Source organism: Cherax quadricarinatus, chromosome 41, assembly GCF_038502225.1.
Source record: "Cherax quadricarinatus isolate ZL_2023a chromosome 41, ASM3850222v1, whole genome shotgun sequence".
Classification (NCBI taxonomy): domain Eukaryota; kingdom Metazoa; phylum Arthropoda; class Malacostraca; order Decapoda; family Parastacidae; genus Cherax; species Cherax quadricarinatus.
This window is the reverse complement of record NC_091332.1, coordinates 9,678,501-9,699,193: the sequence shown is the minus strand read 5'-3', so window position 1 is coordinate 9,699,193 and position 20,693 is coordinate 9,678,501. Positions and strand designations below refer to the sequence as shown.

The window sequence follows — 20,693 nt, the reverse complement described above, 5'->3', positions numbered from 1 at the left end:
GGTGCAGGAGGGAAGAGGAGCGATTGGTGGAATGATGATGTAAAGAGAGTAGTAAGGGAGAAAAAGTTAGCATATGAGAAGTTTTTACAAAGTAGAAGTGATGCAAGGAGGGAAGAGTATATGGAGAAAAAGAGAGAGGTTAAGAGAGTGGTGAAGCAATGTAAAAAGAGAGCAAATGAGAGAGTGGGTGAAATGTTATCAACAAATTTTGTTGAAAATAAGAAAAAGTTTTGGAGTGAGATTAACAAGTTAAGAAAGCCTAGAGAACAAATGGATTTGTCAGTTAAAAATAGGAGAGGAGAGTTATTAAATGGAGAGTTAGAGGTATTGGGAAGATGGAGGGAATATTTTGAGGAATTGTTAAATGTTGATGAAGATAGGGAAGCTGTGATTTCGTGTATAGGGCAAGGAGGAATAACATCTTGTAGGAGTGAGGAAGAGCCAGTTGTGAGTGTGGGGGAAGTTCGTGAGGCAGTGGGTAAAATGAAAGGGGGTAAGGCAGCCGGGATTGATGGGATAAAGATAGAAATGTTAAAAGCAGGTGGGGATATAGTTTTGGAGTGGTTGGTGCAATTATTTAATAAATGTATGGAAGAGGGTAAGGTACCTAGGGATTGGCAGAGAGCATGCATAGTTCCTTTGTATAAAGGCAAAGGGGATAAAAGAGAGTGCAAAAATTATAGGGGGATAAGTCTGTTGAGTGTACCTGGTAAAGTGTATGGTAGAGTTATAATTGAAAGAATTAAGAGTAAGACGGAGAATAGGATAGCAGATGAACAAGGAGGCTTTAGGAAAGGTAGGGGGTGTGTGGACCAGGTGTTTACAGTGAAACATATAAGTGAACAGTATTTAGATAAGGCTAAAGAGGTCTTTGTGGCATTTATGGATTTGGAAAAGGCGTATGACAGGGTGGATAGGGGGGCAATGTGGCAGATGTTGCAAGTGTATGGTGTAGGATGTAGGTTACTGAAAGCAGTGAAGAGTTTTTACGAGGATAGTGAGGCTCAAGTTAGAGTATGTAGGAAAGAGGGAAATTTTTTCCCAGTAAAAGTAGGCCTTAGACAAGGATGTGTGATGTCACCGTGGTTGTTTAATATATTTATAGATGGGGTTGTAAGAGAAGTAAATGCGAGGGTCTTGGCAAGAGGCATGGAGTTAAAAGATAAAGAATCACACACAAAGTGGGAGTTGTCACAGCTGCTCTTTGCTGATGACACTGTGCTCTTGGGAGATTCTGAAGAGAAGTTGCAGAGATTGGTGGATGAATTTGGTAGGGTGTGCAAAAGAAGAAAATTAAAGGTGAATACAGGAAAGAGTAAGGTTATGAGGATAACAAAAAGATTAGGTGATGAAAGATTGAATATCAGATTGGAGGGAGAGAGTATGGAGGAGGTGAACGTATTCAGATATTTGGGAGTGGACGTGTCAGCGGATGGGTCTATGAAAGATGAGGTGAATCATAGAATTGATGAGGGAAAAAGAGTGAGTGGTGCACTTAGGAGTCTGTGGAGACAAAGAACTTTGTCCTTGGAGGCAAAGAGGGGAATGTAAGAGAGTATAGTTTTACCAACGCTCTTATATGGGTGTGAAGCGTGGGTGATGAATGTTGCAGCAAGGAGAAGGCTGGAGGCAGTGGAGATGTCATGTCTGAGGGCAATGTGTGGTGTGAATATAATGCAGAGAATTCGTAGTTTGGAAGTTAGGAGGAGGTGCGGGATTACCAAAACTGTTGTCCAGAGGGCTGAGGAAGGGTTGTTGAGGTGGTTCGGACATGTAGAGAGAATGGAGCGAAACAGAATGACTTCAAGAGTGTATCAGTCTGTAGTGGAAGGAAGGCGGGGTAGGGGTCGGCCTAGGAAAGGTTGGAGGGAGGGGGTAAAGAAGGTTTTGTGTGCGAGGGGCTTGGACTTCCAGCAGGCATGCATGAGCGTGTTTGATAGGAGTGAATGGAGACAAATGGTTTTTAATACTTGACGTGCTGTTGGAGTGTGAGCAAAGTAACATTTATGAAGGGATTCAGGGAAACCGGCAGGCCGGACTTGAGTCCTGGAGATGGGAAGTACAGTGCCTGCACTCTGAAGGAGGGGTGTTAATGTTGCAGTTTAAAAACTGTAGTGTAAAGCACCCTTCTGGCAAGACAGTGATGGAGTGAATGATGGTGAAAGTTTTTCTTTTTCGGGCCACCCTGCCTTGGTGGGAATCGGCCAGTGTGATAATAAAATAATAACTGTGCTTTTGGGGGATTTTAAAGAAAAGTTGCAAAGGTTAGTGGATGAGTTTAGGAGGGTGTGTAAAGGTAGAAAGTTGAAAGTGAACATAGATAAGAGTAAGGTGATGAGGGTATCAAATGATTTAGATTTTAGATAAAGAAAAATTGGATATCACATTGGAGGGAGGGAAGGAGGGAGTAATGGAAGAAGTGAATTTTTTTTTTTTTTCAACAAGTCGGTCGTCTCCCACCGAGGCAGGGTGACCCAAAAAAGAAAGAAAATCCCCAAAAAGAAAATACTTTCATCATCATTCAACACTTTCACCACACTCACACATTATCACTGCTTTTGCAGAGGTGCTCAGAATACAACAGTTTAGAAGCATATACTTGTAAAGATACACAACATATCCCTCCAAACTGCCAATATCCCAAACCCCTCCTTTAAAGTGCAGGCATTGTACTTCCCATTTCCAGGACTCAAGTCCGACTATATGAAAATAACCGGTTTCCCTGAATCTCTTCACTAAATATTACCCTGCTCACACTCCAACAGATCGTCAGGTCCCAAGTATCATTCGTCCCCATTCACTCCTATCTAACACGCTCATGCACGCTGCTGGAAATCCAAGCCCCTCGCCCACAAAACTTCCTTTACCCCCTCTTTCCAACCCTTTCGAGGATGACCCCTACCCCTCTTTCCTTCCCCTATAGATTTATATGCTTTCCATGTCATTCTACTTTGATCCATTCTCTCTAAATGACCAAACCACCTCAACATCCCCTCTTCTGCCCTCTGACTAATGCTTTTATTAACTCCACACCTTCTCCTAATTTCCACACTCCGAATTTTCTACATAATATTTACACCACACATTGCCCTTAGACAGGACATCTCCACTGCCTCCAACCGTCTCCTCGCTGCTGCATTTACCACCCAAGCTTCACATCCATATAAGAGTGTTGGTACTACTATACTTTCATACATTCCCTTCTTTGCCTCCATAGATAATGTTTTTTGACTCCACATATACCTCAACGCACCACTCACCTTTTTTCCCTCATCAATTCTATGATTAACCTCATCCTTCATAAATCCATCCGCCGACACGTCAACTCCCAAGTATCTGAAAACATTCACTTCTTCCATACTCCTCCCCAATTTGATATCCAATTTTTCTTTATCTAAATCATTTGATACCCTCATCACCTTACTCTTTTCTATGTTCACTTTCAACTTTCTACCTTTACACACATTCTCAAACTCATCCACTAACCTTCGCAATTTTTCTTTAGAATCTCCCATAAGCACAGTATCATCAGCTAAAAGTAACTGTGTCAATTCCCATTTTGAATTTGATTCCCCATAATTTAATCCCACCCCTCTCCCGAACACCCTAGCATTTACTTCTTTTACAACCTCATATATAAATATATTAAACAACCATGGTGACGTTACACATCCCTGTCTAAGACCTACTTTTACTGGGAAGTATTCTACCTCTCTTCTACACACCCTAACCTGAGCCTCACTATCCTCATAAAAGCTCTTTACACCATTTAGAAACTTACCACCTATTCCACATACTTGCAACATCTGCCACATTGCTCCTCTATCCACTCTATCATATGCCTTTTCTAAATCCATTAATGCAATAAAAACTTCCCTACCTTTATCTAAATACTGTTCACATATATGCTTCAATGTAAACACTTGATCTACACATCCCCTACCCACTCTGAAGCCTCCTTGCTCATCCGCAATTCTACATTCTGTCTTGCCTCTAATTCTTTCAATTATAACTCTACCATATACTTTTCCTGGTATACTCAGTAAACTTATTCCTCTATAATTTTTACAATCTCTTTTGTCCCCTTTCCCTTTATATAAAGGGACTATACATGCTCTCCGCCAATTCCTAGGTACCTTCCCCTCTTTCATGCATTTATTAAACAAAAGTACCAACCACTCCAACACTATATCTCCCCCTGCTTTTAACATTTCTGTCATGATCCCATCAGTTCCAGCTGCTTTACCCCCTTTCATTCTACGTAATGCCTCACGTACCTCCACCACACTTACATTCTGCTCTTCTTCAATCCTAAAAGATGGTATACCTCCCTGGCCAGTGCATGAAATTACCGCCTCCCTTTCTTCCTCAACATTTAAAAGTTCCTCAAAATATTCTCGCCATCTACCTAATACCTCCCTCTCCCCATCTACTAACTCCCCTACTCTGTTTTTAACGGACAAATCCATGCTTTCCCTAGGCTTTCTTAACTTGTTTAACTCACTCCAAAATTTTTTCTTATTTTCCTGAAAATTTCTTGACAGTGCCTCTCCCACTCTTTCATCTGCTCTCCTTTTGCACTCTCTCACCACTCTCTTCACCTTTCTTTTACTCTCCATATACTCTGCTCTTCTTATAACACTTTTGGTTTGTAAAAACCTCTCGTAAGCTACCTTTTTCTCTTTTATCACACCCTTTACTTCATCATTCCATCAATCACTCCTCTTTCCTCCTGTCCCCACCCTCCTATAACCACAAACTTCTGCCCCACATTCTAATACTGCATTTTTAAAACTATTCCAACCCTCTTCAACCCCCCCCCCCCCTCCACTACTCATCTTTGCACTAGCCCACCTTTCTGCCAATAGTCGCTTATATCTCGCCCGAACTTCCTCCTCCCTTAGTTTATACACTTTCACCTCCCTCTTACTTGTTGTTGCCACCTTCCTCTTTTCCCATCTACCTCTTACTCTAACTGTAGCTACAACTAAATAATGATCCGATATATCAGTTGCCCCTCTATAAACATGTACATCCTGGAGCCTACCCATCAACCTTTTATCCACCAATACATAATCTAACAAACTACTTTCATTACGTGCTACATCATACCTTGTATATTTATTTATCCTCTTTTTCATAAAATATGTATTACTTATTACCAAATTTCTTTCTACACATAGCTCAATTAAAGGCTCCCCATTTACATTTACCCCTGGCACCCCAAAATTACCTACTACTCCCTCCATAACATTTTTACCCACTTTAGCATTGAAATCCCCAATCACCATTACTCTCACACTTGATTCAAAACTCCCCACGCATTCACTCAACATTTCCCAGAATCTCTCTCTCTCCTCTACACTTCTCTCTTTTCCAGGTGCATACACGCTTACTATAACCCACTTTTGACATCCAATCTTTATTTTACTCCACATAATCCTTGAATTTATACATTTGTAGTCCCTCTTTTCCTGCCATAGCTTATCCTTCAACATTATTGCTACTCCTTCTTTAGCTCTAACTATTTGAAACCCCTGACCTAATCCCATTTATTCCTCTCCATTGAAACTCTCCCAACCCCTTCAGCTTTGTTTCACTTAAAGCCAGGAGATCCAGTTTCTTCTCATTCATAACATCCACAATCATCTCTTTCTTATCATTTGCACAATATCCACGCACATTCAGACTTCCCACTTTGACAATTTTCAGATATATGGGAGTTGACTTGTCAGCAGATGGTTTTATGAAGGATGAGGTTAACCATAGAATTGATGAAGAAAAAAAGGTGAGCAGTGCATTGAAGTATCTGTGGAGACAAAGAACATTATCCATGGAGGCAAAGAAGGGAATGTACGAGAGTATAGTGGTACCAACACTCGGGTGTGAAGCATGGGTTGTAAATGCTGCAGCAAGGAGGCACCTGGAGGCAGTGGAGATGTGTCAAAGGGCAGTGTGTAGTGTATATATTATGCAGAGAACTTGTAATATGGAAATTAGGAGGAGGTGTGGAGTTACTAAAAGTATTAGTCAGAGGGCTGAAGAGGGGCTGTTGAGGTGGTTTGGTCATGTAGAGAGAATAGAACAAAGTAGAATGACCTGGAGATCATATAAATCTGTTGGGGAAGGAAGGCAGGGGTAGGGGTCATCACCGAAAAAGTTGGAGGGAGTGGGCAAAGGAGGATTTGTGAGCGAGGGGCTTGGACTTCCGGCAAGTGTGCATGAGCATGTTAGATAGGAGTGAATGGAGACAAATGGTTTTTGGGACCTGACGAGCTTTTGGAGAGTGAACAGGGTAATATTTTTTGAAGGGATTCAGGGAAACCTGTTAGTTGGACTTGAGTCTAACTAACTGGGATATTGGCAGTTTGGAGGGATAATAAAAATCGTCTAAGCTGTCCTATCTAAGCTTCTCTGCAAAGACAGTGATATGTATGAGTGATGGTAAAAGTGTTGAATGATGATGAAAGTTTTTTCTTTCTTTTTGACTATTCTTTCTTTGTGGGTCACCCTGCCTCGGTGGGAATTGGCCGACATATTATAAAAATAAAATTGTTTTTTCACTAAATATAGCTGGCATGTGCTTACAATTTTTTTTTTTTTTCAGCTGGAAAACTTATTACTTGATGCTGATGGTCACATTAAAATAGCAGATTTTGGCCTATGTAAAGAAGACATTTCGTATGGGTCCACCACTCGCACTTTTTGTGGCACACCTGAATATCTAGCACCGGAGGTAAAGGAAGACTCGTGTTTCTTCCTGGTATTCTGTATGTATATCATAAGTGTCTTTTCCTGTTGTCTCTTGTGCAAATGTGTGCTTTTGCAAAGGTGAGTGAGTATGAAGAGAATGTTATTCTGTGTATTAGTTATATATTTCTCAACATAATAATATGTACAATATATACAGTGGACCCTTGGTTATTGGTCAACTCGGTGATCAGCTGGTTTTTCGGCTCCCAGTGATTGGCCATTTTGGATGCGTCTGTCCTCCAGCTGGGGCCGCTTGCACATCAGTTTGGCTATGTCTCTCGGTGCATGAGGAAGCTTCTGCTCATACATCTAAAGAAAGTTCCTAGTAAAGTTCCTGTGGTAAAGAAAGTGAGAAACACCATGGAATTTAAGTGTGAAGTGTAGCAGGCATACAGGGAGTGTAGCAGGCATGCAGGGGGTGTAGCGGGCATGCAGGGAGTGTAGCGGGCATGCAGGGAGTGTAGTGGGCATGCAGGGAGTGTAGCGGGCATGCAGGGAGTGTAGCAGGCATGCAGGGAGTGTAGTAGGCATGCAAGGAGTGTAGCAGGCATGCAGGGAATGTAGTAGGCATGCAGGGAATGTAGTAGGCATGCAGGGAATGTAGTAGGCATGCAGGGAATGTAGTAGGCATGCAGGGAATGTAGTAGGCATGCAGGGAGTGTAGCAGGCATGCGGGGAATGTAGCAGGCATGCAGGGAGTGTAGCAGACATGAAGGAAGTGTAGCAGGCATTCCAGAAGCCAGCATTAATCTTCAATAAAGGTATGTAATACTGTTTTAACCCTTTGAGGGTTTCGGACGTACTAGTACGTCTTACGCGCAGGGGTTTTTGACGTACTAGTACGCACAAATTCTAGCGCTGTCAAATCTCGCGGGAAAAGGCTGGTAGGCCTACATGTGAGAGAATGGGTCTGTGTGGTCGGTGTGCGCGGTAGAAAAAAAATCTGGGACCCAGTGGTGCATTGTGGGAACGCCATCTTAGGAAACAATGTCCACCATGCCTTGCGGTAAGAAGCTCCTCACTCCTCGGCGAATTGGGACACTTTTGTTTCCCAGTGACAGTTCTAATACAGATGGAAGTGCCAGTGAAGATGAGTTTCAAGGTTTTGGTGAGGTTTTGACTGAAACTAATGACCATAATATCGGTAATAGTGAGGAAAACCCAGACGACCCTCAGCCTTCCACCTCTGGTGCTGGGCCGTCTTGTTCACGTTCAGTTGTGCCAGAATTCAAGAGGAAACTAATATTTTCCCAAATCCCAGACTCAGATGAGAGCATGGGTGATGATAGTGATAGTGAATATGAACTACAAGCTCTTCAAACTAGTTCCAGTAGTGATAGTGAAGTGCAATATTCCCCAGTGAAGCGTCAGTATATACGACGATATATGCGCTCTGGTAGTGTGCCATATGCTATTCCAAGAGGAAGGAGTGCATCTCGGAGTACATCCCGTGGCTGTACAACAGGAACAGAGAGTGAAAATGACGATGATACTGTTGCAATTGGGATGGAAAATGTGCGTGGTGGTAGTTGGTGCCAGCGGTGAGGCACCAGCAGTGGGCCATGCTGCCACCCACGCTGCCACCCACACCGCTGCCTCAGCTGATCTACAACAAAGGCCACCATCCCCCACCCACCCACCACACCAGCCTCCACAACCACAACCACCTGTCATTGTCCAGTACCCACCAGCAGACTGCACCTGGGATTGGCAGGAAGCTGTCAATTTTGTTCCAAATGCCCACCAGTTTGATGAGAGCCAAAGTGGAATACGGCCATCTTGTACACTTGGGAACAATGCCACTGAACTGGAATGTTTCGAGTTATTCTTTGACGAACCACTGATGGAAAGTATTGTCATGGAAAGCAACACATACTACGAGTACACCATGGCAAACACATTACTTTCACCAAAATCGCGTCTACACCAGTGGAAGGAGGCAACTGTGGCTGAGATGTATCTTTTCTTTGCCACAATAATGCTTATGCCACATGTGTATAAGCACAAAGTGAAATCATACTGTTCAACAGACCGCCTGATTGCAACCCCAGGTTTCAGTGATATAATGCCAGTGAATCGATTTGTGCTAATGTTACGTATGCTTCACTTCTCGGACAAAACCAGGCCTGACAGAACTAACAGGTTATATAAGATTAGGAATGTGTTTGTGTATCTGAAAGAGAAATTCAGTACGCATTTTTATCCCTTCAGGAAGCTTGTAATTGACGAGTCTTTGATTCTGTTCAAAGGAAGACTCTCTTTCAAGCAGTACATACCAAGCAAGAGGAAACGCTTTGGTATAAAGTTGTTTGTGCTTTGTGATTGTTACAGTGGTCTGGTATTGGATATTATTGTGTACACTGGAAGTTATACATTGCAAAATACCAGGAAGTTATTGGGCATCTCAGGTGATGTGGTTAGAACAATGATAGAACCATACCTTGGTAAGGGGCATATATTATATACAGATAACTGGTACACAAGCCCCTCACTCAGTGATTTTTTGCGAGTGAACATGACAGATGTGTGTGGCACAGTGCGTGCAAATCGGAAACATATGCCCAGGTTTGACGCTGGCACTCGTAGAGGTGAGGTGCAGGCATTTGCTGCCAATGACATCATGGAATTTCGGTGGCATGACAAACGAGATGTCACACTGTTGTCATCAGTTCACCCTAATGAAATGGCAGATAGTGGCAGGCAGCATAGAGAGAGCAATGAACCCATTCTAAAACCTGCAGCTGTGATTGATTACACCTTCAACATGCGTTCAGTGGACAAATGTGACATGCAGATTGGGTTTGCTGATTGTGTTCGCAAGAGTTATAAGTGGTACATCAAACTGTTTTTCCATCTTCTGGACATTTCCATGCTCAATGCTTATAATATATATAAGATGAGGACCAGAAACAAACCACAGTATGGCGAATTCTGTTTGTCTGTCATCAGAAAAATAGTATTCAAGTACCAAGGAACAGCACCTGCAATTGACCACCCACCAAATTATCAACAACTACCTGCTCGTCTGAAGCATGGTGATCACTTCCTGGTAAAACTGCCTGCTACTGCTTTCAAGAAAAAGGCTCAGAAGAGGTGTTACGTCTGTGCACATACAAAAAAACGCCCACAACAATGCAGAGACACTTGTTTTATGTGTGAGGAATGTAAAACACCACTGTGCATGACACCATGTTTCAAAGACTTCCACAGGCTGCAGAACTTCTAGAAACATTCCCTGTGACTGTATATGTGTATATAAAATATAGAAAAATAGTAATAAGCAACATTTCATATCGTTTGTTTGTGTAAATATTTTCTATAACAAAATAATGACAACAATGTTTATGCCCTTATTGTGTAGTATTGAAAAAGAAATAACTTGCAAAATACTGATCATGTTGGCCTCAGAGGCCATAAAAATTACTCAGAAAAAGAAAAATTGAAAAATAATTGAAAATAGTACATAAAAAAATAAATAGAAAAATACCGGGTGACGGCAGTCGGCGATGTTACCAGATGTTGTTCAATTTTGGCAAACTTCACGCCTCCATATCTCGGTAAGTATTGACGGTAAATTTTTTTTGTTTAGCCTATAATATTTAGAAAAGAAACTATTTTTTCATAAAAAATAATTTTTTTTTTTTTTTAAATTTGGCCGACTCTGAGAACGAGTTTCGGAGAGGGCCTGTCGACCCTCAAAGGGTTAATTGTTAAAAAAAATTATTTTTTTGTGAATATTTTTGTCTGGAACGGATTAATTGTATTTCCATTAATTCTTATGGGAAATATTATTTCATTTTTCGGCCATTACGGTCTTAGGTCGACCTTCTGGAATGGATTACGGCCAGTAACCAAGGGTCTACTGTATAATAGTTGAATTGTCCTATTGGTCTACTCCTTAACACTTCTTTTAATTACCTTTTGAAATTCTTCTTTCAACAAACTGGCCATATCCCACCGAGGCAGGGTGGTCCAAAAACAAAAACAAAAGTTTCTCTTTTTAACATTAGTAATGTATACAAGAGAAGGGGTTACTAACCCCTTGCTCCCAGTATTTTAGTTGCCTCTTACAACACGCATGGGTTACGGAGGAAGAATTCTGTTCCACTTCCTCATGGAAAACCTTTTGAAATGTCTTCTGCATTTTATATTTAATGCTCTTCTAGGCACTAGGCATACCAGTTGTGACTCGACCTCCAAAAAATTAAATTTTGGACATTGGCTATCACATGCTCCTTAATACAGCAAATATATTCATCTGCATAATTATAGTACTGAAAAATGACATCTTCAACAAGTCGGCCGTCTCCCACCGAGGCAGGGTGACCCAAAAAAAAAGAAAGAAAATCCCCAAAAAGAAAATACTTTCATCATCATTCAACACTTTCACCACACTCGCACATTATCACTGTTTTTGCAGAGGTGCTCAGAATACAACAGTTTAGAAGCATACACATATAAAGATACACAACATATCCCTCCAAACTGCCAATATCCCAAACCACTCCTTTAAAGTGCAGGCATTGTACTTCCCATTTCCAGGACTCAAGTCCGACTATATGAAAATAGCCGGTTTCCCTGAATCCCTTCACTAAATATTACCCTGCTCACACTCCAACAGATCGTCAGGTCCCAAGTACCATTCGTCTCCATTCACTCCTATCTAACACACTCACGCACGCTTGCTGGAAGTCCAAGCCCCTTGCCCACAAAACCTCCTTTACCCCCTCTCTCCAACCCTTTCGAGGACTGCCCCTACCCCGCCTTCCTTCCCCTATAGATTTATATGCTTTCCATGTCATTCTACTTTGATCCATTCTCTCTAAATGACCAAACCACCTCAACAACCCCTCTTCTGCCCTCTGACTAATACTTTTATTAACTCCACACCTTTTCCTAATTTCCACATTCCGAATTTTCTGCATAATATTTACACCACACATTGCCCTTAAACAGGACATCTCCACTGCCTCCAACCGTCTCCTCGCTGCTGCATTTACCACCCAAGCTTCACACCCATATAAGAGTGTTGGTACTACTGTACTTTCATACATTCCCTTCTTTGCCTCCATAGATAATGTGTTTTGACTCCACATATACCTCAACGCACCACTCACCTTTTTTCCCTCATCAATTCTAGGATTAACCTCATCCTTCATAAATCCATCCGCCGACACGTCAACTCCCAAGTATCTGAAAACATTCACTTCTTCCATACTCCTCCTCCCCAATTTGATATCCAATTTTTCTTTATCTAAATCATTTGACACCCTCATCACCTTACTCTTTTCTATGTTCACTTTCAACTTTCTACCTTTACACACATTCCCAAACTCATCCACTAACCGTTGCAATTTTTCTTTAGAATCTTCCATAAGCACAGTATCATCAGCAAAAAGTAACTGTGTCAATTCCCATTTTGAATTTGATTCCCCAAAATTTAATCCCTCCCCTCTCCCGAACACCCTAGCATTTACTTCCTTTACAACCCCATCTATAAATATATTAAACAACCATGGTGACATTACACATCCCTGTCTAAGACCTACTTTTACTGGGAAGTAGTCTCCCTCTCATCTACACACCCTAACCTGAGCCTCACTATCCTCATAAAAACTCTTTACAGCATTTAATAACTTGCCACCCTACCCACTCTGAAACCTCCTTGCTCATCCACAATCCTACATTCTGTCTTACCTCTAATTCTTTCAATTATAACCCTACCGTATACTTTTCCTGGTATACTCAGTAAACTTATTCCTCTATAATTTTTACAGTCTCTTTTGTCCCCTTTCCCTTTATATAAAGGGACTATACATGCTCTCCGCCAATCCCTAGGTACCTTCCCTTCTTTCATACATTTATTAAACAAAAGTACCAACCACTCCAACACTATATCCCCCCCTGCTTTTAACATTTATGTCATGATCCCATCAGTTCCAGCTGCTTTACCCCCTTTCATTTTACATAATGCCTCACGTACCTCCCCCACACTTACATTCTGCTCTTCTTCACTCCTAAAAGATAGTATACCTCCCTGACCAGTGCATGAAATTACTGCCTCTGTTTCTTCCTTAACATTTAAAAGTTCCTCAAAATATTCTCGCCATCTACCTAATACCTCCATCTACTAACTCCCCTACTCAGTTTTTAACTGACAAATCCATACTTTCCCTAGGCTTTCTTAACTTGTTTAACTCACTCCAAAAATTTTTCTTATTTTCATTAGAATTTCTTGACGGTGCCTCTCCCACTCTTTCATCTGCTCTCCTTTTTCACTCTCTCACCACTCTCTTTACCTTTCTTTTACTCTCCATATACTCTACTCTTCTTATAACACTTCTGCTTTGTAAAAACCTCTCATAAGCTACCTTTTTCTCTTTTATCACACCCTTTACTTCATCATTCCACCAATCACTCCTCTTTCCTCCTACCCCCACCCTCTTATAACCACAAACTTCTGCCCCACATTCTAATACTGCATTTTTAAAACTATTCCAACCCTCTTCAACCCCCCCCCCCTCCACTACTCATCTTTGCACTAGCCCACCTTTCTGCCAATAGTCGCTTATATCTCACCCGAACTTCCTCCTCCTTTAGTTTATACACTTTCACCTCCCTCTTACTTGTTGTTGCCACCTTCCTCTTTTCCCATCTACCTCTTACTCTAACTGTAGCTACAACTAAATAATGATCCGATATATCAGTTGCCCCTCTATAAACATGTACATCCTGGAGCCTACCCATCAACCTTTTATCCACCAATACATAATCTAATAAACTACTTTAATTACGTGCTACATCATACCTTGTATATTTATTTATCCTCTTTTTCATAAAATATGTATTACTTATTACCAAATCTCTTTCTACACATAGCTCAATTAAAGGCTCCCCATTTACATTTACCCCTGGCACCCCAAATTTACCTACTACTCCCTCCATAACATTTTTACCCACTTTAGCATTGAAATCCCCAACCACCATTACTCTCACACTTGATTCAAAACTCCCCACGCATTCACTCAACATTTCCCGGAATCTCTCTCTCTCCTCTACACTTCTCTCTTCTCCAGGTGCATACACGCTTATTATAACCCACTATTCACATCCAATCTTTATTTTACTCCACATAATCCTTGAATTAATACATTTATAGTCCCTCTTTTCCTGCCATAGCTTATCCTTCAACATTATTGCTACTCCTTCTTTAGCTCTAACTCTAATTGAAATCCCTGACCTAATCCCATTTATTCCTCTCCACTGAAACTCTCCCACCCCCTTCAGCTTTGTTTCACTTAAAGCCAGGACATCCAGCTTCTTCTCATTCATAACATCCACAATCATCTCTTTCTTATCTGCACAACATCCACGCACATTCAGACTTCCCACTTTGACAATTTTCTTCTTATTCTTTTTAGTAATCTTTACAGGAAAAGGGGTTACTAGCCCATTGTTCCCGGCATTTTAGTTGACTTTTACAACACGCATGGCTTACGGAGGAAAGATTCTTATTCCACTTCCCCATGGATATAAAAGGAAAAGTAATAAGACCAAGAACTATTAAGATAAAATCAAAGAAAACTCAGATGAGTGTGTATAAATAAATGTGTACATGTATGTGTAGTGTGACCTAAGTGTAAGTAGAAGTAGCAAGACATGCCTGTAATCTTGCATATTTATGAGATAGACAAAAAACATCAGCAATCCTACCATCATGTATAACAATCACAGGCTTTCATTTTACACTCACTTGGCAGGATGGTAGTACCTCCCTGGGTGGTTGCTGTCTACCAACCTACTACCTATACATATAAAAATACGTATAAAAATACACAATATATCTCTTCAAACTGCCAATATCTCAAACCCCTCCTTTAGAGTGCAGGCATTGTACTTCCCATTTCCAGGACTCAAGTCCGGTTATATAAAATAACCGGTTTCCCTGAATCCCTTCACTAAATATTACCCTGCTCACACTCCAACAGATCGTCAGGTCCCAGATACCATTTGTCTCCATTCACTCCTGTCTAACACGCTCACTCACGCTTGCTGGAAGTCCAAACCCCTCGCCCACAACACCACCTTTACCCCCTCCATCCAACCTTTTCGAGGACGACCCCTACCCCGCCTTCCTTCCCCTACAGATTTATACGCTCTCCATGTCTTTCTACTTTGATCCATTCTCTCTAAATGACCAAACCACCTCAAAAAAGCCTGTTCAGCCCTCTGACTAATACTTTTATGAACTTCACACCTTCTAATTTCCACACTCCGAATTTTCTGCATAATATTTACACCACACATTGCTCTTAGACAGGACATCTCCACTGCCTCCAACCGCCTCCTTGCTGTAGCATTTACAACCCAAGCTTCACACTCTTGTAAGAGTGTTGGTACTACTAGTACTACTATACAGTGGACCCCCGCATAACGATTACCTCCGAATGCGACCAATTATGTAAGTGTATTTATGTAAGTGCGTTTGTATGTGTATGTTTGGGGGTCTGAAATGGACTAATCTACTTCACAATATTCCTTATGGGAATAAATTCGGTCAGTACTGGCACCTGAACATACTTATGGAGTGAAAAAATATTGTTAACCGGGGGTCCACTGTACTTTCATAAATTCCCTTCTTTGCTTCCATAGATAACATTTTTTGCCTCCACATATATCTCAATGCACCACTCACCTTTTTTCCTTCATCAATTCTATGATTAACCTCATCCTTCATAAATCCATCCGCTGACATGTCACCTCCCAAATATCTGAAAACATTCACCTCTTCCATACTCCTTCTCCCCAATTTGATATCCAGTTTTTCTTTATCTAAATCATTTGATACTCTCATCACCTTACTCTTTTTCTATGTTCACTTTCAACTTTCTACCTTTACACACATTCCCAAATTCGTCCATTAACCTTTGCAACCTTTCTTTAGAATCTCCCATAAGCACAGTATCATCAGCAAAAAGTAACTGTGTCACTTCCCATTTTGTATTTAATTCCCCATAATTTAATCCCACCCCTCTCCCGAGCACCCTAGCATTTACTTCTTTTACAACCCCATCTATAAATATATTAAACAACCATGGTGACATTACACATCCCTGTCTAAGACCTACTTTTACTGGGAGGTAGTGTTCCTCTCTTCTACACACCCTAACCTGAGCCTCACTATCCTCATAAAAACTCTTTACAGCATTTAGTAACTTACCACCTATTCCATATACTTGCAACATCTGCCACATTGCTCCCCTATCCACTCTATCATATGCCTTTTCTAAATCCATAAATGCAATAGAAACTTCCCTTGTATATTGTGTAAGTATATATATAAGTGAGATGAGAGTAAGGAATACATAATGTTTCATTTTAAAATCATGTTACAGCAAAAGCTCGATGCTACATGTATCTTTAGAACACGTTTGCATTTTCAGGTACTTGAGGAAAATGATTATGGCCGAGGTGTTGATTGGTGGGGCTATGGTGTATGTTTGTACGAAATGATGGTAGGACGCCTACCTTTTTACGACAAAGATCACGATAAGCTTTTCCAGCTCATAGTCTGTGAAGATGTAAGTACTTAATGAAGTACTTTATATAGTTATTCATGATTGCCCAGGGTTCACTGAGAGTTTTGAATGGTCTAGCACTTTCCCTTGAAACTAATAGTAACACTTGACCATGATGATAAATTCTCACCTGTACCCCTTCATTGTGATGATATAAATATTGTGACAAGAAGTTTAATTAGCCTATCAGTTGTACCAGGTTGCATTGTTGCAACAAATAACATTTTACTCTGTACCCAACCATACTTGGGATTCAGGGTAAAGATTTTTTCATGGAAGTATGAAATCTGAGTAAGCATTATAATATTTTCAGGTAAGATTCCCAAGGACTATTTCTCAAGAAGCCCGAGACCTGCTCAAAGGTTTGTTACATAAAGACCCGAACAAGCGTTTAGGTGGTGGTCCAGGTGATGTACGGGAGGTTCAGAGCCATCCTTTCTATGTAACTATCAACTGGAAGCTTCTCGAAGAAAAAAAGGTTGGAAGCTGTTATTAGCCTTAATATAATTTTAATAATACCCTAATTGATATTGTATTTACTATACAACTTTTTTTTTCCTTAATACATTTAATTTCCTGCAGTTAACACCACCATTCAAGCCTCAAGTAACCAGTGAAACTGATACCCGATACTTCGATAGAGAATTCACCGGAGAGAGTGTGCAGCTTACTCCACCTGATCAAGGGGAGCACCTTAATGTTATTGATGAAGAATCAGAATACTTGGTGAGTGTTTGACTGGCTATTGATTGGGTATTTTTTTATTATATCAAATTTACAGGCTAAGAACTGTTATCCTGCCTCAGCTCATTTCAAAGCCCTAGCCCGTATCTGAGGTATACTACCACTCCCCAGGATGTGACCCACACCAGTCGGCTAACACCCAAGTACCTACTTGCTGCTAGGTAAATGGGCAGCATATGTAAGGAAACATGCCCAATGTATCCACCTGTACTGGGGATCAAACCATGGACACTCGGTATGTGATTTGAGTGCACTACCAACTGAGCTTTATGTGCTAGTTTGGAAATCCTTTTTGATCACGTTTGATTACCTCCTACCTCCCAGGCACTGTATGGCTGTTTAGTACTTCCCCATTAGTACAAAAATATAGAAACTGAATTACCAAGGTACTTTCAGGTTAATTCTATGACTTGCATAAAAGAAAGAAAAGCATCTGTAAGAATTTTATAGGTTGTTGTCCTAGGAAAGGTTGGAGGGAGGGGTAAAGGAGGTTTTGTATGCAAGGGACTTTGATATCCAACAGGCGTGTGAGAGCGATAGGAGTGAGTGGGGTGTGAGCAAGAAAATATGAAGGGATTTGGAGAAACTGGTTAGCTGGATTCGAGTCCTAGATGTGGGAAGTACAATGTCTGCACTCTGAAAGGGAGATGGGGTGTTGCAGTTTGGAGGAGCATTTGAACTGTAGTATTGATGTACCTTGGGCAAGAGTGATGGAGTGAGTGATGGTCAGGGAGTTTCTTCTTTTTTGGGTCACCCTGCCTCAGTGAGAGATGACTAATGTGTTAAAATAGGGAAATTAATGGGAAAAGTGAAACTGAAGAATAAGGGAAACAAGTACTGTATGTTGATGTATACAGGGGTGCCTTTGTTAAGATGATGTACCTAGGTGTAGGGCTGTTATACAACTAATAACCTTTCTAGCCTACATACCCATAAGCTTGCCAGAAAATACAAGAAAACACTAATGTGCTAGTTCAATCAAGCCCCTATAAAACAAAGTATTCAAGCCAAGACCCTTAGTTGTCACTTAATTTAAACCCATTAGGATTTGTTTACAGTACCTCCCAGTTCCTTAAGGAACATATCAATATGTTGTGCCTAGTGTGAGGGTTTAATGTGAGATTGTGTCTGTAGAGAAGTACCAAAGAAGTCTAAGAAAATAAATTTAGCTTTTTTGAAACTGGTTATCTCCCACTGAGGTGGGGTGACCTGAGAAAGAAGAAACATTTTCAGTCTTTCACTTTATCATTGTCTTGCTAGAGGCATGCTGATACTACAGTTCAAATGCCCCTCTAAACTGCAAATATCCCCACCAGTACCCCAACCAGACGGCCGACTTGTTGAAAAAAAAAAAAAAAAAAAAAAACATACTTAATGCATAGGCACAGTTTGCATAACATGTGAATTTATGTTTCTGAAATCAGCACTTTATGCAATTTTACCTATGAAGTACAGGATGTATAATGTATGTGGATAAAAATTAGTTAGGATCACGACACCACCAAAAAAAATCAAAGTAAATTTTTTAGGTGTTCATTTCATAAAAAATAATGAAAGTTTTGACTAAGGATGGGACAATACCAAATTGTTTGCCACTGCTGATACTCAGTTTTAGGCTGATACCAATACCATAAAAATTAACCAGTACCCATTGGTATGCAAACCAGTAACATAAATTTGTGTATACCTACTAATACTGATGCTCAGTTTTAGGCAAATACCTATACCATCAAAGTTGACCAGTACTCGCCAAAACTGATGCTTTGACACTCCTAGTGTTTGGAGGGGCATCATCTAAGTAATGTCAGCACACCTCTGGCAAGACAGTGATGGTGAGAGTATTTCTTTTTTTCGGATCTCCCAACTTTATTGGGAGAGGGCCGGTGTAAAAAACTGAAAAGGCATAATATTGGCTGATGTATTGTAAACAATTGGAGGGTAGAGGGTGATGCAAATGAGATTAGTGGATATTAGCAAATTTATTCGCTTATGTAGAATGAAAGGGGGTAAAGCAGCTGGAACTGACGGGATCATGACAGAAATGTTAAAAGGGGGGGGGGGGGGATATAGTGTTGGAGTGGTTGGTATTTTTGTTTAATAAATGTATGAAAGGGGGGAAGGTACCTAGGGATTGGCAGAGAGCATGTATAGTCCCTTTATATAAAGGGAAGGGAGACAAAAGAGATTGTAAAAATTATAGAAGAATAAGTTTACAGAGTATACCAGGAAAAGTGTACAGTAGGGTTATTATTGAAAGAATTAGAGGCAAGACAGAATGTAGGATTGTGGATGAGCAAGGAGGTTTTAGAGTGGGTAGGGGATTTAGATAAAGGTAGGGAAGTTTTTATTGCATTTATGGATTTAGAAAAGGCATATGATAGTGAATAGGGGAGCAATGTGGCAGATGTTACAAGTATATGGAATAGGTGGTAAGTTACTAAATGCTGTAAAGAGTTTTTATGGGGATAGTGAGGCTCAGGTTAGGGTGTGTAGAAGAGAGGGAGAATACTTCCTGGTAAAAGTAGGTCTTAGACAGGGATGTGTAATGTCACCATGGTTGTGTAATATATTTATAGATGGGGTTGTAAACGAAGTAAATGCTAGGGTGTTCGGGAGAGGGGTGGGATTAAATTATGGGGAATCGAATACAAAATGGGAATTGACAGTTACTTTTTGCTGATGATACTGTGTTTATTGGAGATCATAAAGAAACATTGCAAAGGTTAGTAGATGAGTTTGGGAATGTGTGTAAAGGTAGAAAGTTGAAAGTGAACATAGAAAAGAGTAAGGTGATGAGGGTATCAAATTATTTAGATAAAGAAAAATTGGATATCAAATTGGGGAGTAGTAGTATGGAATAAATGTATGTTTTCAGATATTTGGGAGTTGACGTGTTAGTGGATGGATTTATGAAGGATGAGGTTAATCATAGAATTGATGAAGGAAAAAAGGTGAGTGGTGTGTGGAGACAAAAAATGTTATCTCTGGAGGCAAAGAAGGGAATGTATGAAAGTATAGTAGTACCAACACTTATATGGGTGTGAAGCTTGGGTTGTAAATGCTGCAGTGAGGAGGTGATTGGAGGCAGTGGAGGTGTCCTGTCTAAGGGCAATGTGTGGTGTGAATATTATGCAGAAAATTCAGAGTGTGGAAATTAGGAGAAGGTGTGGAGTTAATAAAAGTATTAGTCAGAGGGCTGAAGAGGGTTTGTTGAGGTGGTTTGGTCATTTAGAGAGAATGGATCAAAGTAGAATGACATGGAGAGCGTATAAATCTGTAGGGGAAGGAAGGCGGGGTAGGGGTCGTCCTCGAAAAGGTTGGATGGAGGGGGTAAAGGAGGTTTTGTGGGTGAGGGGTTTGGACTTCCAGCAAGTGTGCGTGAGCGTGTTAGATAGGAGTGAATGGAGACGAATGGTATTTGGGACCTGACGAGCTGTTGGAATGTGAGCAGGGTAATATTTAGTGAAGGGATTCAGGGAAACCGGTTATTTTTATATAACCGGACTTGAGCCCTGGAAATGGGAAGTACAATGCCTGCACTTTAAAGGAGGGGTTTGGGATATTTGCAGTTTGGAGGGATATGTTGTGTATCTTTATATGTATATGCTTCTAAACTGT

At 40.7% G+C, this 20,693-nt stretch overlaps 1 protein-coding gene across 2 annotated transcripts in view; it reads left to right on the top strand.

Annotated features, from left to right (window-relative positions):
- Nucleotides 1–20,693, top strand: part of Akt (Akt kinase) — a 61,786-nt gene that overhangs the window by 20,839 nt on the left and 20,254 nt on the right. For both annotated transcript variants that reach the window (XM_070092986.1, XM_070092987.1), the window contains 4 exons: nucleotides 6,608–6,736; nucleotides 16,197–16,334; nucleotides 16,645–16,809; nucleotides 16,914–17,057. In XM_070092986.1, coding sequence (XP_069949087.1) covers nucleotides 6,608–6,736; nucleotides 16,197–16,334; nucleotides 16,645–16,809; nucleotides 16,914–17,057 — 576 coding nt within the window. The remainder of the gene's footprint in view (nucleotides 1–6,607; nucleotides 6,737–16,196; nucleotides 16,335–16,644; nucleotides 16,810–16,913; nucleotides 17,058–20,693) is intronic.